Source organism: Fusarium oxysporum, chromosome 15 (assembly GCF_000149955.1).
Source record: "Fusarium oxysporum f. sp. lycopersici 4287 chromosome 15, whole genome shotgun sequence".
NCBI lineage: Eukaryota > Fungi > Ascomycota > Sordariomycetes > Hypocreales > Nectriaceae > Fusarium > Fusarium oxysporum.
Window position 1 is genome coordinate 1,642,797 of NC_031000.1, and position 17,785 is coordinate 1,660,581.

Genomic DNA, 17,785 nt, shown 5'->3' on the forward strand with positions numbered 1-17,785 from the left:
TTGTACTATATGACGAATGCAAGAATGAAATTAGACCTCTGAACTATCAAAAGAACGCAATGCTACTGGCTAGTATGCCGTCTGCGCCTTTTTTTCGTGGCACGTCTCTTTCTTGGCTCATCAGCCTCGGTGACATCCGTGGCGCCCAATGCATCGACCCGCATTTCCAGCTCGTGGTATGTAGCTTTGAGCTTTCTGATCTCTGCCTGAAAAAAAGTACACCCGTCCATAGCCTCACTTCGCTCCTTCTCGAGCTTCGCGATCAATGTGTTTTGCCTATGCATTTCTCCTTTGCTATGCTCAAGCTCGGAAGTCAGCTTGCAGATCTGGTTTTCTCCCAAATTGACCCTTTGCCTCCAATACGAGACTTGGGAGCTGAATGCAAACATTTGACGATGACATGATTCAATGCGGAGCTCGTTCTCCCTCAGAGCCTTCTTCTGATCTTCAATCTCACCGCGGTACTGCTCTAAGAGCAAGTCGCTCAGCTCATTCTTGAATACCTCTCGTTCAATTACTTCATTGCGCTCTATAATCTCGTCTTTGTATTGATCGAGAACGAGGTCTCCAAGCTCTCTTTGGAACCTTTCATGTTCAAGTTGCGCATACACCTGGGACTTTTCCATTGACATCCTTCCTATATCTTTGGCTAGTTTATCGTAGTTCACTTGTAAACGCTGCCGCTCGTTACGAATCTTAGTGTTCTCTCGCTGAGCTTGATCGAGTTGCCGCCGCAAAGATCTTTGATTCTTCGTAAGGGAATCATTTTTCTGCAGTATTTGGCTGAACCGATTTTTGAGCGCGTGATATGCAGTTGCCATGCACGATGTGTAGGCTTCGTAAGGGTTTGTAGAGCTTCCAACCACTTGAGATTGGTTTGGTAGCGCCTAGGTTAGTTAGGTAGGTTTAGAAGCAAACAGTAAAGTAACCTACAGGAGGCTTTTTTTTTTCTCCCATTATTTCTTTCTTAAAAAGTTATAAAGATCAATTTTAAGTACTTACAGCGGACTTCCTTCTATATATCCATACTAAATAGTCTCAGAAGGGCTTTCGAAAAGAGGCCGTTCGAGGATTAAACCGGATACCCTTGCTCACCTACCACAAAAAGGGTGGGTCAAAAGCAGACACCCCTGACAAGAGGCCTCGAAATCAGATATGCCGACGAGTGATGAAGCTATACATATAGTCACTAGTCAGTGCTAAATCCCGGACCTCTTCATATCTACTGCGGTAGAGATGGCAGCTCATACCATTGGGGCCTGGGGGTATCGATCCCCAACCGTCACAGATGCCTCAGCAAGCGACAATCATCACCAGAACCCTCAACTGAGCTTAATACCTTATGGCGGTTCATTGATGGTTTTACAGGATGCCTCTCTTCAAAATCCGATTATTGCGGCTCGTAAAGAAATTGTTAATTCCTGGATGGAAAATGAGTTAAAAGATGCAGCTGCGGGAGATGTTGAGACCTACCGTGACATTCTCAGCTCAGAAAAGCAGATTGCGACGATCAGCAACATCGTTCTCAGCAAGATAACACAAGGAAAGAGACCAAACACAACCGCCATTGCCCAAGAGATTGGCAAAAAAGAAAGTCATTGAGTTCTTCGTTGAACATGCATTTGACTTGTGTATACAGAAGAGAGAAGCGCCAAAAAGGGAGGCACGCGAAGAAATAGAACGTATACTTAACGTTCTAGCAGCAGGGGGTAATGAATACGACGTGTTAGGTATAGACGAGGCGATCACGCTTCCTGAGCTTAGACAGCGGAAACGTAGAATTCTGTACTTGATACACCCAGACAAGAATAAGGATAAAGAAGCCCAGAAATGTGCCAAAGGTGAGTGGTGCCGAACCTCATCCTTTATTTATCACTGAGACACGCAACAGAGGTCAATGATGCTGCAGATAAGCTACTTAATAAGAACCAGGAACGATATCAGCCGCCTACAGGGTCTCAAATCTTCAAAGAACACAAGGGCGTCTTCGGGCCTGGGGCATTCGCAACAGGTGATACAGAACCCGAAGATGATGAAGAATCAGAGCCTGGGGACGATGGTGTGTCCATACCTGATGTTCCTGATGCAGTGAAGAAAGTCCACGAAAAGGTTTCCAAACACATCCAAATATATTTTTCAGACTTTGAAAAGGGCCTGCCGGTATTTAACGACGGAATCCGAAAAGCCAACAACAAGATCAAGAAGCTAAATGCTGTGGCCGGGATTTCTGGGGACTATTACCAGGTAGACAGAGATGTTTTACAGGGATTAAAAGAGGCGCAGGTACACGTGATCCAGATTCGGGAAACGCAGGGCGCGAAAGAAGCTGAGAAGCAGCTTTCGGTTTTCAAGGGCCAATGTGAGAATACCTGCGGACAGCGAATCTTTCAATGGCCAAGAAATTGGTCAGAAGTTATGGTACAAGCTATTCGTGGAAAGCTGGACGAAATAAACCAAAGCGACCCTCCCTCCAACGAGGAAGACGGCTCGGATGCAAATATGACGGATGCTGAAGGCGCTGAGGAAGAAACCAACCCAGTTACAGATATGTTGGATGCTGATAACGATGAAGGCATAATACTCGGTTACCGATCGTCGCGGCGATGGAACAGATTCCAGAAGCAATATTTGACTGATGACGTCATATTTTTTTATTCAGTCCCCCGGAGCATCGATTTTTGGGGTCTTTTCACTAGGGGATCTCGGCCACGAGATTTCAACTAAAGCTCTAAGCTACTACAAAGGCGATGGGAATGATGTCTCCACACATACTTGGGTAGGGCCTAGAGACCGGCCCACCTTAGCTTGTGGTATCACTCCGCACAGTGCTGGATAGCCACGCTATGAAACTGAAACTGGGGGGAGTTTCAGTTTCATGAAACCGGGCGTCAGTATAGTTTCAGTTTCATACGAAACAATATCCAGTTGCAGTCCAATTTTTTGACAAGCTCGGCATCGATATACACCTTATCTCCAAGTACCCCAAAGATGTTTGGCATTGTCTGCCTACCTACACTACCAATTCCCTAGGCTCGCCATCACTTTCTGCCCCTTTACTCATCTCTATATCTTCTTGGAGTATCCTTACAGCCGCGTCGATATCCTCCGCTTCCCTAAACACCCCTGCAAGAAGCGGCCTGCTCTTTCCCTTTGGAACACTTATCCAACTTTTAATGCACTCACATGCCTCTACCATTTTGGCAGACATGCTACTTCTATCCCATCTAACCTGCCGTCTTGCGCCTGAGAAGATTCGCTCTGCTTCCGTAGACATGGGGGGAATGCAGAATATGTCAATAGCCATACGGCAGAGGAGGGGGAAATTCTCTCGCTGGGTCGGTTCAAGCCACCACTGTAAGGCCGTTTGTTGTCCAATCCCAACCTGTGAACCCTGCGAAGTATCGTCAAAACCAGGCCATTAGAAGGCTTCAAATTACTTACATAAATAAAGCGGTCGAATTCATCCTTCACCTCACTCGCTGTGCTGTACACCTTCTGCCTCCAGCGATCAAACTCATCGAGTTCTTGCTCTTTCTCCTGTTGTTCATCTGGGAGCTGGTAGCTCTTGTAGTCTGTGGACCAGATCTTCCTTACAGCCTTCACGGCATTGCTGACCCAGGCTGGGTTTCTCTTCCACTGCTCACTCAGATAGCTCTTTCGGAGTGCTGGGTGGAGGAGAATACCGGCCACGTACACCGGGGCTTGTTCGGTAAGCTGGTAATACTTCTCGAACTTTAGCCAAGCCACGTGAAAGCGCGCGTAGAAGCGTGGGCCACTGAAAGCCCGGTTTTTAGTCCGCGTGAAGTGATGATGGAGGAAGTCCATATGGGAGAGAACTTCATCGAGTGTATTCTCCCGGCCTTGGCGCACCGAGATCTGGTGGAATACTTGTAAGAACGCATGAATATCTCCTAGTTCGTTCCAGTCGTTGTGGTCCAGTGCATCTTTCTCGATTTTGGCATGATTTTCTTGAATCCAATCCATGAACTTTGCCCGATTCTCAATTGCCACGTCAATGAGGCGAAACCATGAATTCCAACGTGTGTCATTGTCCCTCGGCAAGGCCCTGCCAATCTCGGCCTTGAAGTCGTTGTAAATGCTGGTAGAGCTCCTTGAATATATGCACAAGTTGTGGAGTTTCCCCAGAACACTAAACTCCCGCCATTCCTCGGTAGCTTGTGCCTTCGTAATAATGCCCCCTTCTTCTCTTTCGGATAGCCTGCACAGCCGCTCATACGCCTCATCAATCCCCTCTCTCTCATCCTCTTGAATCTTCTTTGCTTTACTCCGAAAGAGGAAGGCTTGAACGATGAGGTTCATGATGTGGCCACTGCAGCGTAGTCGCCTGGCAACCGGATCTAAACCATCAATCTCTTTTGCGATATCGTCAAGCATAGTGTCGTTAGCGTCGTGGTTATCCATCGTAAAGTAGCCAACCTTTCCTCTGAGATCGTACTCTTCGACAACCTCCAGGAAAGCCTTGGCTTGCAATTTCCCGTTGTGGCTTCCTTTGAACTCGCGCAGTGACAATAACGCTTGAGCGACTCCTCTCGTCTCCGCATCTACAAAATGGACCACGATTGCCTGGTATGCCGCCTTCTGTTCCGATGAGGTCCACATGTCAATGGTGAAGTGGACCATAGATGAGAGAGAATTATGAAGCTTCTTGACGAGCCCATGTTTGTGTTGAGCGAAAGTCTTTTTGAGAAGCTTCGGCACCGCTCTGCGGCTGCGTAGGAGGACGTCCCGGGCCATATAGTTGCAGGAGAGTATAACAGCATGAAACTCGGGGTACTCGATGAATGTGTGGGCGATATTGCGAACCGCAAGAAGCCTGGCAAGTGCTTCCTCGAATGCAGGAATATTAATAGCGTTTGCCAAATATTTTTCCTCAGTAAGGTCTCGACTGGCTTGACGTTCCTCCTGCCTTCCGAACAAGTCCGTAATGGTGCCATGTTGCTGCTTCTTCAGATCCGACCTTTCCACATGCTCTATCACCCGGATGCCATGAAAGTCCCGCAGGTGCTTGCGGGCTCGACTCAGGTTCGTCGTTATCGAATTAGGCTTTTTCGTGGAGTCGCAGTGCTTGCAGTACCAAATTTCGTGGTATGAGGTATCGCGAGCTTTCTCCCCTCTCTCTTCATAAGGGCCACGCGCCTCGTTCCAAGTGCTTTTGTTCGTACGGCCTTTGGCGCGCTTGCCAGCCCGATCAGAGAGAGAGTGATCCAATGTGTGCTTCGCGGGAACGGGAGAACCAGGAGAAGCAGACCCCAAGAGCTCATCAGAAGGCTCCGATAACAAGGGAGCGGGCGAAGCTGATGACATGTTGTCGGACAATTAATTCCACAGGATTCAGTGATGGCACCAGTCAACTGATAAGAATTAACAAAAGAACAAATGAAATTGAACAGCCATGTGTTCGGGCATAGCTATTTAAGCTCATGTCGTTAGGATTGGAGTCCTTGATGCGACAAGCCGGATGTGAAACCGGAGACACGACTCTAAAGTACGGGCCGCGTTTTATATCCAGTCGCACGAACCTAGTGGTGATATGCGACACATATTTACTATTAGCAAGTTTCTAACTGCGTTGAAGGCATTTGGTTTGCGAAATTTTCTTGGTTAAGTACTAAGATATTTGGGACTCATCGGGCGTATATGAAACATATGAAACCGACTGAAACATATGAAACTGGGGGAGTTACTGTTTCATACGGATCCGGGTCCAGGGACTGTTTCAGTTTCATATGAAACAGTATGAAACAACACGCGTGGCTATCCAGCACTGCCTCATGGTGCTACCAGAGGGCGTAGGCGGCTATTCGAAACGGCTCGACAAGGCGCTGCCCGGCAAGCACACGCGCATACTATATGACGCCCTAAAGAGACGCGAATCTGACATCCTGGTGCAACTACGAACGGGAATGGCACGAGTCAACAGGTATCTGCACAGGATAGGCGCAGTAGAGACGGACACATGCGACTGTGGCCAGGAAGAAGAAACGATCGACCATTTCCTCTTCCGATGTCCACGGTGGGACGAGCAACGAGAACACATGCGAATTGTTAACCGGGAAATGATGGGTAATCTTTCATTCTTCCTGGGAGGCAAGACAGCAGAGGACAGGCACAGGTGGAGCCCGAACTTGACAGCAGTGCGAGCAGCGATCAAGTTTGCGATAAGCACAGGCCGTTTGGATGCTACACAGACATAAAAAACATACTAACAAACCAAACAAGATAATAAGAACTGACATAGTACAGCCTCTGATAGACAGACCAAGCTTCAGCCGCTGAAGATGGGACGCTGAACACTTGGAGAAGTTGGCCTTCAATCAGGTCTGTCGCAGGGACAAGCGAGCCTGAGGAGAGTGGCAAGCCGTAAGGGTCGGCGCAGATGAAGGTTTGCGGGTCTTAGGACCATAAGTCCGGAAAAGTATGTCACGAAGTTCAACGCTGTAGGCCTTATGAGGCGTATCCTCCCGGGCGTAATACACTCATTCATTCATTCATTCATTCATACTGACGCTCGGACGCCCCACTAAGTTGTTTCCTCCCTAATGAGAAATCGCCTTGCAGGGGTAATGCTTCTTCTGAACGACGCCAGTCAAGTTTGAGCTTTCCATAGTTATATGGAAGTTATGTATGTTTTCACTCGACAGGTGTTAGTAATGTCGGGCGCCCGCTCAGTCCGTTTAGATTCTGTGTTCCCGACTAACCTCACCAATGGTGCCCAAGCAATTATACAACTAGCGCGCAAATGGTGTGTGGCAAATTCCGAAGCTGAAATATGGCTGACGGCCTACTCCGTAGAACTGCGATTCCTGACTTGTTCATCGCTGACCATTAACCAAGCTTCGTACCAGCCCCGGAACTTCCCGCAACGATTATTCAACTCTAGACAGCGTACCAAGAACGAGATAAACCTAGTAATAAACTAACCCCGACCGATATCCTAGATGTAGGAGAGGAGGCACAGCATGGGCTTGGGGAAACGAGGACGAAAAGCAGGCGTTGTATGTAAGCATTAGCGACTAGTGCCCTTTCGGTCAGAACAGGCCGCCGGGCGTAATAAATTGTATTGTAGGAGAGGAATTGCACTAACAAAAAATAGGCTTTCAACCTTGTAACACGTGAGGATAGGCAGGCTATGACAACTATCTCTGTTATGACGATGGTCTTCTTACCCGCAACATTTGCCTCGGTACGTGGGCTCATATCTAGCGTGTCAAGTCTAGAAATGCTTACGGATAGTTACATAGGCTATTCTGAGTACTAGCTTTTTTGATTACAACGAGAATGGATGGACGGTCTCGGACAAGTTTTGGATATTCTGGGTCGTGACAATTCCGTTAACACTGGTGGCTGTTCTGGTATATGCATGTCTAACAATTGGGCGAGGATCTTGGTTTAAGAGAAAGTTACAGGGGCTGTATTAATACATACATTGCTATCGAGGTTGCCACTATATGATTTAGTCTTAAGACAACACCAATAATTGGTTTATCAAATGATTCCGCTTAGATTTTATCGATCACCGTCTCAGAATCAAGGTCATATCATGCTGGGGGACTGAAATCGACATAGACTGACTGCAGAGGTGACGGTATTAATGTACCTATCGTTTCAGTTTAAAGGTCAAAACCTGGAATGGCAATCATCTTGCCATAAATAGTACGTTGGTATCCGTTACCCTGTAGTATAGTAAGACTCCTAATCATGTCCAACGAATGCCCCAGTAGGAGACTTTTTAGGGCCGATGAACCCCCGGACGCAAAATATACATAAAATAAATATTTCGACGAACATCTTCCTTTGTCGTCTCACTTTATTGCCATCCAAGAGTTTAAAAAAATGGTCGTGTCTACACCTAAATCCTTAACAAGTGCACACCAAACACTCTAACCTGCGCTCCGCGCAGTCGCAAGCGGCGGCGATGGCTTCGTCTACGAAGAACCCGGTTTGGCTCTCCTGTGCGTTCCTGCAATATCGGTTCCAGCTGGGCCGAGTCATTGGTTGGTTGAAACCTCCGGGCCTGGGTTATGTGTTAGACGCGACAGAGGGTTAGGGTTCAAGAAAGTCAAGATATTCCTACCGTTTGGAAATAGCAACACAACGCTATGTCAAGGTGCAGAACCGTTATTCACTCAGTCCAGCTCAGTAGGGTCGACGTATGATGGAAGATTACGTACAACTGAACGAGGAGCCCCCAGGATCACTGAAATGGTTGGAAGCGCTCATAGAGCAAAATAGCAAGCAGCAGGAGACGACCCAAAAGAATTCTGTCCCAAGCCCTCCGCCATGGCTTACATCGCGTTGATTGCAACCTTGTTAGTAGTTTAGCCGGTGAGATACAGCAAATCAGGGCAATGCGGCGACCTGGTCCTGATCAGAGGACGTTGCAAACCTCTCTTGGGCTTGCGTCACGTTGGCATCACCGATGTGTGTGCTCGGATCATCGACCACTTCACCCTGACGTTCACTTCCCGATCGCGGGGTAGATTGCAGATGGTTCACATGCTACACTCAGCTTCAGCCGAAAGTTTAAAAGCTCGTGTTTCCCCGGGTAACATGTCTTTCCGCTAATATTAATTCAAAGATCACAACGTGCAGTTCCATCACTTGTCGGTGAATGAGCCTTGTTTTGAGACCTAAGTCAATTCATCCAAACTAATCCGCGTCTGAGGCTGCCGACATGGACTATAGTTTGCTCTCTACGCCGCCATCGTGTTGCGCCGATTTTGCTCTTGTTCCTGTACGGGCCACTCTAATTCTTGAGGGCCAGCGCCCGTCATGCCCTGCCGTGAGGATGAAATCGGCGCTGATTATAGAATACAGATCGGGACAGGCAACCCGTCGATCGCCGCCGAGCTCGCAGAGGTGCAGCGATACCTCAAGTCTAGTGGGCTAAAGCACACAATGCACTCCACTGGCACCATGCTCGGTGAGTCTTGCTGATTGCGTGCTCTGGGGATGGAAACCAAATTTTGCGAGGCTGACGAAAGGGCGTACTGTCCACTTGCATATCTAGAAGGCAGCTGGGACGAAGTCATGACGGTGATCGGTAAAGCACATGCCGTGGTTCATCAGCGTAACGTGGCAAGGGTTCAGTCGACGGTGACTGTCAGCACCAGGTGAGCTTGCCCGTCCACCATCTGGGGACTACTCCTTCAAATTGAAAAGAGGCTCACGACAAATGGACAGGACCGATAAGAGGGAGACGGCAGAGGGCAAGGTAGGCCCGGTCGAGAGTGCAGCCTGAGAACGGACAGTTTTGAACTTGGGAAGGAATCATAAGAAAAGGGTGGCGACCTCGAATTAGATGCTGATGGTCAGCTTAATCGTACGGCTTGTGTCGTTTCCATTTTCCTTGAAAGCGAGGATGAAAGTTGCCGAGTGGGCTGCACACAGAAAGTACTTGGAGGCGGCTTTGGCGACTGATAAAACAAAAATGGGTTGATTGTGGTTGTTGTTCTAAGTTGTATATGTCCGAGAGGAGCACAGCTCCTTATATAGTATCCACATCCTAGCCACCAGCAGATCGGTCCATCTTCGTCGTACCGTCTCAACACGTATATGACTTGCCGGGGCGAGTGACCTGCTGCAGTTTTGTGCCACCTAAAGAGATAAATGGATCTTTTGGACCAAGTCCATAAACGAAGTACCATGCTTCGAGAAGTGTAGGGCCCTTTCTCAAGCCATGATAGATAAAAATCTAAACGTCGCGAGACGTCAGCCATGGCCAACTTCGAGAACCAATAAACTAACCGACTCGTCATCATTGTCATTTTTCGTGTCTGCTCTCTTCTTTACTCCTCTGAATTGAACCCAAGCTGCCGTATGACCCTCATCATCAGCGTCACAAACACCGCCGCCGCGCCTTCCTCTCTATTATTTCTTGGACGCCTGGGTCACTTTCCGCGCCAGATCAGTGCTCTTCTCCCTTGCGTCGCGACAAACACCGCACTCGCCCGAAACCACCTCGTTCGTCAGAAGCCAACTAGAATCTCAATCTAACTTCCGTGCTATTTCTGTTATCATTTAGACGTACAGCCTCTGAACTTCGGTTTAAACCACCATCTGCATACCGGCTTTCAGTCATTGTGCCCAGCGCCTTATCTTCATGTCCCTGTAAGTATCTCATACCAGCAATAGACCAGACGTGTCTCAACCATATCAGCAGAGGTGCATCTCCAGTGCCGTATGTGGCTCCGTAGCTTTCTCGGCCATGCTCAATACGCTCGTTATATCACAGAAATGCACCCCCAAACTGCGGCGTTGTGGCTATTGTAACAAGGTTGCAGCATTCCTGGACGCCAGATTGCTTTTGATGCGATAACGAACGGTACGGCCCGTGCAGCCTTTGTGGTCAACGCTTAGTTGCCTCAAGGATTGACATTTCTCCATAGCAGACTGGAGGAGAAAACCTCTCGATTAGGGTAGCCTATTGATACTGTGCTGTATCCCTGTTCATCCCTTTCTTGGCCGAGTAGCCGTGCAGATGGTTCCAGCTCACGTCTGGGGTTGATGTTCCCGGCCCACGCAAGATCGGTCTCAAATTTCAGCTCGTTAATCGTCATAATGACATTCCGATATCCCTGATTGCATTCCACGTTGGAGACTGGGCCATAGTCGAACCAATCACGAGCATTGGCAATTGGCAAAGAATCATCCGGTTCACTGGTTGTTCCACAGCCGGTGTAATAAGGCATTCAGGGGTAATGTCTGATGATGGTTGCCACATTCAAGGCTTTGAGAATTGGGCTTCTGCCACCTAGGATGCTTGGGCCTACTATTTATGTGATTTGATTTGATTTGATTTGATTATCCTACTCGGTTGTAATCGTTTAGACGCCTACTATTTATGTATCTATGTATATTTTTTGTCCGGGGGCTCCTTGCGACTCACCCTTCCCGTCACACTAACCTTAATATAGCTTAGTTCACCACCTTGGGCTTTTTTTCCCTATTAGATCAGTGCCGACGCGCTCCATGATCGCGTTCTTCCGCGACCGTGATCCAGCTGGACGCTCTGAACCAGAAGGAATGGAGTCTACATCGCCCTCCACGAACGACGTTGACATGTTATCTTCCTCAACACTTGCAGTGGCTTCTTTAGCGACGCCAGCTCCCAGCCTGCAAGAAGTGTTGAGACAGTGTGGCTAAGTTGATCCGATCTGCTGGTGGCTAAGATGTGGATATTGATAGTATTCCATCATATGTCAACTCAATCAATCAATCACCCCAATCAAATCAATCAAATTGCCGAATTCTTCCTTTCAATCAAATCAATTCATGCATTTCGTAAGTTGAAATAATTGATATATGGCAAATGCATCATGCAATCGTCTATCGAGGCGAAAATTCAGATCTTCCCGGACCACTACCCTACACCAGATAGTCACAGATGGAGGTCTACTTTCTCACAAGGAGCTTCTATTTGGCCGACAGCACCTTCCTTTGTCATCACACTTTCTTGGCATATAAATGTTAAGAAAGTGGCCCTGTCTACACGTAAATCCTTAACAAGTGCACAACAAACATCCCAATCTGCGCTTTGCGCAGTCGCAAGCCGCGGCGATGGCTTCGTCTTCGACGATCCCGCCCGCTGCCTTGGATCCCTTCGATCTGGGGATCCACACTCCCATCAACCTGAACCGGGGAGCCCGTGCAGCCCTCTTACAGAACAGTCCGGTAGTCGTCAACGGCACTATTGGTGTTTCACCTGCTCCCGGCCGAATGGCTCAGACACCATCCTCACCACTCAACGCCGCCGCCACCACCACAGCTACTGAAGGAGCTGAGCGTGCCAGTCCCGTATCCACTTTTGAACAACGACCAATCTCTATCGTTGAATCAGCCAACGATCTCGCGCGAGAACACGCGGAAGAGTACAACACCAAGCTGATGGTGTTCCGGGCCTTCTGTACTAAGTTTGAAGAAGCGGCCCAGCAATTCGTCACCGGACCGCAACGACGCTTCGCTCAGCATTTTGCCAATGATTTCCTCGGTTTTTGGAAACGAGAGCTCTCCTGCTCCGGACCTGTGACCCCCAAGCCTACATACAGCAGCGTGGCCGCTGCCGCGCCTCCCACTGGCCATGACCGTCTGACCTACAGACAACAACAACAACATAATAGCCGACAAACAGATCCACCTCATCGCCAAGGGCAACAGACGACCATCGCCCCACCCCGACAAGACCTCCGCGTCTTTATCCGTCTAGAAGCCGGAGCTCCGGCCAGGGCCCACAGTAGCTATGCCATCCGGACTCTGATTCGGGAGAAGCTCGGCGCTGTCTCAGACAAGATCCGGCAGGTGTTCCAGGTCAGATCAGGATGGGCCGTTCTGGCTGCCGACTCGGCAACACGCGACTTTCTGGTAGAAAAGCAAGCTGAGTGGGCCGCTGAACTGGGAGCTACAGCAGTAGAAACGAACAAGGAATGGTTCACCTATGTGGTCTCAGACGTTCCTACAAGACTGTCTGACTTTTACGGAAATGAGGTGGATAGTGACAGCGTCGTCAGCGACGAGATAGAAATCCAGACGGGGCTCAAGCCCATTGACGTACGTACCGGAAGACAATTCTCGGATAACCCCTTGACCAAGGCCCTACTTGTGTCCTTTCTGAAGCCCACAAAAAGATTCTGGTCTCTTTTCGGCAGTAGCGCAGCTAGACTTGTTGACAAAACCGACCGACCTAGACAATGTGAGAAGTGCTGGGGCCACCATTTTGCCCGCAACTGTCACAGACAGCCAATTTGCCGACGCTGTGGTGAGACTGGCCACCTCGTAGACGATTGCATCGCACCAGAACAATGCGTCAACTGCTTGGGCCCCCACCAGGCCAACTTTCGTAGGTGCCCAGCTCGGCCAAAGACAGTGCACGGCGTGCTCCGCCGACTGACTAAAGAGCAACGAAAACATATCAGGGCCGTTGGTGCGGAGACATACCGACAACGACACCAAGAATCACAGTCGGGATCGCATCAGGAAGCCCAGCAGGGCATGGCTGAGCGACAAAACGAGGATGTCACATCACAAGAACGACAGAACGCTCGTGCTCCAAGCCCAGCTGTATCAGGAGCACCTTCGTGCATCATGGTGGCCACGACCCCTCATGCTGGCTATGAAGCAGAGGAAGAACCCGAACAGCCCAGACCAGGCTCACCGCGAAAGCGCCGAATAGTTCTCATTAATCGCTCGCATGGCCAGGAATAGATATTCTCAAACACGAAAGAACGACAGGAAGCCGCTCAGGATCTTCCAGGCCAACGTCGGCAAGATCCCTCCGGCCCACGACTGCGCCCTGGCGCTGGCCGACTCGGAACGATATGACGTTGTGCTCTTGCAAGAGCCGTGGACGGCTCACACAGAGACCCGCACTTTAACTAAGACTCACCCTGCATACGACACATTTACGCCGGTCGACATGTGGAACAGCAACGACACTCGGCCTAGAGTGATGACATATGTCCGACGAGACCCAAGACTTCTTGCTGACCAGATTCGGCCTTTTCAGACTCGTGATATCCTTTGGCTCACAATCAACGACCTGACGATCGTCAACTTCTATCGTCAGAACGACGAGAGGGACGCCCTAGACACGCTATTTCAATGGTCTGTCCCGGAACGGTGCCTCGTAGCTGGCGATTTCAATGCCAGACATCGTAGCTGGCAAACAGGCCAAACTACGAACCGGGGCCAAGAGATAGCAGGATGGGTGTCTGAGAATGACCTCAGCCTTCTCAACACTTTGGACATCCCAACAAACCCGTACGGCAACACAATCGATCTTGCCTTTACTAACCTACCACTTGCTGAAGCTATCGTCGAGGACCATCTCGCCACCAGCTCTGACCACTTCACGCTCAGCCTGACTTTCCCAGACGTCAGATCGACTCCGATGCAGCCAGGCAAGATTCGAGTGACGACGGAAGACGAGCTCAAACGATTCGTCGAGATCGTAGAGCTTGGCGCTACAGGAATACCCCTGACAGATTCGACCCCCGAGGAGCTGGACGAGCTTGCCTCTTCACTTGTGAGTCTACTAACATCAGCAGCAAAAGCGTCTGGGAGGCCCGCACGGAAAGGCGGACGTCCGGCTCCCTGGTGGACGGAGGAGTGCGCCAACGCCGCGGCTGCTTTTCGAGCCATCAGAAGAAGCTACCTGCTCGGCTTCAACCAGGATGTTCAGATCGCCAAAAGAGGCTTTCATCGTGTGGTCCGTCGGGCCAAGAGGCGCTATTGGCGTAACCTCATCGATGGCTTCTCCAGCAGTAGCGATGTTTTCAAAGCTGTCCGGTGGCTAAAGTCCCCAGGAGCCTTCCAGCCGCCACCTCTACAGGTCGATAACGTCGTGTACGAAAGCCAGATGGATAAAGCCAACGCACTCCGACAGGCCACGCTTGAACGAAGAACTGCGGAGGACGACATCGCAAACGCATGGACGCCAGTATTCCCACCTAGATCGATCCCATTCTCTCCCGAAATCTCTCTGGAGGAGGCGCAATATGCGACTTGTCACACAGGCAATACATCCCCAGGGTCAGACAACATCACAGTCAAACTTCGTGAAGCAGTATGGCATACCATCGGTACACACGTCCGTCGTCTCTTCGAAAGATGCCTTACCATAGGCCATCATCCAAAACCATTCAAGGAGGCGGAGGTGGTCATGATCGCGAAACCGGGACGCAGAGACCTCACAGAGCCGCGAGCATGGCGACCCATCTCACTGCTCTCCTGTCTTGGTAAGGGACTAGAACGACTGATCGCGCGCCGCCTAGCCTGGGCAGCCGTTCACTACAGCGTCCTTCATCCGCAGCAAGCTGGGGCGCTCCCCAAGAGGTCGGCAACAGACTTGGTAACTGCTCTGGTCCATGATATTGAAGAAGCGTTTGCACACAAGAAGGTAGCGACTCTAGTCACAATGGACGTCCAAGGTGCTTTCGACACTGTCATGCGCAACAGGCTCGTCCTGCGTCTTCGTGAGCAAGGCTGGCCTAATCATCTGGCTCGCTGGGCCGGCTCCTTCATGGGCGACCGGTCGGCGCGTGTCAGGTACCAAGACACAGTCACGCCCTCTTCTCCCCTTCAGTGCGGCCTCCCTCAGGGGTCGCCGGCATCGCCGATACTCTTTCTGCTCTACACTGAGCCTATTTACCGACTGGGCAACCCGCGAGGTCGTTTCGGCTATGCAGATGACACGGCCATCCTGTCCGTAGGCGACACAGTAGACGAGACTACTGCTATGGCATCTAGCTCCATCGCCGAGATGGTGCGATGGGGCGCAGCGAACGGCGTTTCCTTTGACACGAAGAAGACCGAAGTGATGCACTTCTCCCGTAGCAAGCTCAGTACTGCTCCAGCAGTACGCCACGACGATGTAGAGAAGCACCCCGAATCAGCTCTGCGCTGGCTTGGCATCTGGCTGGACAGCAGACTATCGTTCCGAGTTCATGTCGAGAAGTGGGCGGCTAAAGCGAAGGCAGTGGCCTACCATCTACGGGGCCTCACTAACACGATACACGGCCCTCTACCGAGCGCCGTTCGAAGTGCCGTCAGAGCATGTGTCGAGCCAGTACTGCTTCACGGCTCGGAGGCATGGTACCCGGGCAGGTCCAGGCCACGTTGGAACCAGCCCACGAAGGACCTACCATCTAGCAATCAGCACCTCGTACAAATAATGACCAAGGCCATGAACCAGGCGATGAGAGCCATACTACCTGTCTGGAAGACGACACCTATCGCCATCCTACAAAGAGAAAGCGGTATACCACCAGTCGATCAACTGCTCGAAGCAAGGCGACTTAGATTCTCCGCACGACTCAAATCGTTGGATGAAGCTCACCCTCTGGCGGGCCGAACGCGCCCGCCACGCCGGCCTCACCAACCTACTTACCATAACCTCATCAAGCGAAGATATCAAATACAGACAGAAAGCGTCTTCAGGACACGTCTTCGACGCACAGACGAACTCTTGGCATCCTGTACGCGGCCTAAACTCGTTCAGCGATACTTCCATAAAGAACAGATACCTCCGCTCCAGATAGCATCGAAAGAGAAATCGGCCGACGCCTTCCTCCGCTGGGTCGGGTCTCTCGACTCGCTCACCTTGGTTGTGTACTCCGATGGCTCCTTGTCCTCAGAAGGGGTGGCCAGCTACGGCTTTACCATTCACCGGAACAATGTCCCAATCTTTGACGGATCGGGTCGCCTTGGACCTGCTGAGGTCTTCGACGCTGAAGCTACCGGGGCATTGGAGGGCCTGAAGGCTGCTCTAAACCTGCGAGATGCAGCAACACAGAACATCTCCATTTGCCTAGATAACCTCGCGGCCGCCACTTGCCTGAGAGGTACACCCTCCGACTCCTCCCAAGACGTCTTTCTCGAATTCCAGGCTCTGGCAACATCGCATGGAGCCGTCCAGGTCCTTTGGGTGCCAGGACACACCGACATTCCCGGCAACGAACAGGCCGATAAACTGGCAAAAGCAGCGTCGTCACTCCCCGAGCCCGAAGATGCTCAACCAACGCTGGCTTATTTGCGAAGGATCGCAAGACAAAAACTGAAAGAAGCATTCGAGGCGTGGTGGTCCACCTCCGCTCCCGAGCAGTACAAGAGACTCAACCTCAAGGCGACCACAGGCTGCCCGCCGGAGCTCTCGCTCCCGCGTTCAGCCTTGCACCATCTGCTGGCAGCGAGGTCCCTCCATGGGGAATTTCGCCACGTATCATGAGAGATTCGACCACGACGACGCACGCCTGGTCTGCTCATGCGGCCGACGCAAAGCACCGGATCACATCTTCTACTGCAGAAAGGTACCGCCGCGCCATCGGTTGAGGCTAGCACCCTCGCCGAATGCAGCAGTCAATCTAGCAATAGGGAAAGACTTTACCAAGTTTCTCGATCTGTCCAAGGACAGTGAGTTCTTTGGAAAGATTTGCCCTCGCTATTAGGCGACGACAACGAGAGAAGCACTCGCAACTCTCTTTCCTTCTTTATCTTCCACGTGTTTCTTTTGTCACCTTCCTTTCTTTCTCTTACATATGCTCACGGCCAGATGAAGGGCGTTGCAGCGCCCCTCGTCTGGCCGGGACTACTTGAAGGCAGCCTCAGACTGCCATACGCACAGGCTGATCTCAGCCTCCCTGACTTCAGGCTCCAAAAGCGGCTGCGATATGTCAGCTACGCCTTGTCATCCCGCTGACGGGTAACAGGCTCGATAGGATGCGCCATTTGTGCCGATGATATGCTGGATGGAGTGCGGTTCACTGACGCGTTTGCAGAAATGGGACGCCATGGGGGAGACTAATCTCGCGTCACGAATGACTAATCCTTTATGACCAATAACATTTCTGTAATTAGTGTGTAGATAGATTCCGATTTCTCTAGCTCAGCACGTCCTGTGCTCCATTAGGAGACTTTTGGGGCCGACGGCCCCCCGGACGAAAAATATACATAACATAACATAACATAACATAAGGTCTACTTTCTCATAGCTGTGGGTCAGCCCCAAAATCAAGTATTTACTATCGTGTTCTAACGCGTAGCCCCACACCTCCCTCTTCCGTCTTCTCACGATTGTCTCAGCCGAAGACGGTTGCCAAGCAGTTGGAAAAGGCAGTCGTTGCAGCTTTACCTCCTAACCCGACTATTGAAGATCTGCCCAAGATTACCTGGAAAAACCGTCGCTTCGTCCAAGAAGATTCGCTGGCTCGAAAAGGTGCAAAGGGAAGAAAGAGCTGGATTAGGTCGCACGGGACCTTGTCGAACTGAACTA

At 50.6% G+C, this 17,785-nt stretch overlaps 4 protein-coding genes across 4 annotated transcripts; 2 read left to right on the forward strand and 2 right to left on the reverse strand.

The window, feature by feature from the left end:
- Positions 1–62: 62 nt before the first annotated feature.
- On the reverse strand, positions 63–957 carry FOXG_21738 (uncharacterized protein; the record flags this gene model as incomplete). Its single annotated transcript, XM_018402086.1, has 2 exons — positions 63–887; positions 934–957. 2 exons carry the CDS (start codon positions 955–957, stop codon positions 63–65), a joined length of 849 nt encoding a protein of 282 aa, XP_018254710.1.
- A 468-nt stretch (positions 958–1,425) lies between these two features.
- On the forward strand, positions 1,426–2,724 carry FOXG_21739 (uncharacterized protein; the record flags this gene model as incomplete). Its single annotated transcript, XM_018402087.1, has 3 exons — positions 1,426–1,594; positions 1,701–1,841; positions 1,892–2,724. The coding sequence occupies 3 exons, from the start codon at positions 1,426–1,428 to the stop codon at positions 2,722–2,724; spliced, it is 1,143 nt and encodes a 380-aa protein (XP_018254711.1).
- Positions 2,725–8,793: 6,069 nt separating this feature from the next.
- Positions 8,794–9,138, forward strand: FOXG_14470 (uncharacterized protein; the record flags this gene model as incomplete). Its single annotated transcript, XM_018394526.1, has 2 exons — positions 8,794–8,944; positions 9,032–9,138. 2 exons carry the CDS (start codon positions 8,794–8,796, stop codon positions 9,136–9,138), a joined length of 258 nt encoding a protein of 85 aa, XP_018254712.1.
- Positions 9,139–17,101: 7,963 nt separating this feature from the next.
- Positions 17,102–17,305, reverse strand: FOXG_21740 (uncharacterized protein; the record flags this gene model as incomplete). The annotated part of the gene is made up of 2 exons (XM_018402088.1): positions 17,102–17,176; positions 17,282–17,305. 2 exons carry the CDS (start codon positions 17,303–17,305, stop codon positions 17,102–17,104), a joined length of 99 nt encoding a protein of 32 aa, XP_018254713.1.
- Between the last annotated feature and the right edge of the window lie 480 nt (positions 17,306–17,785).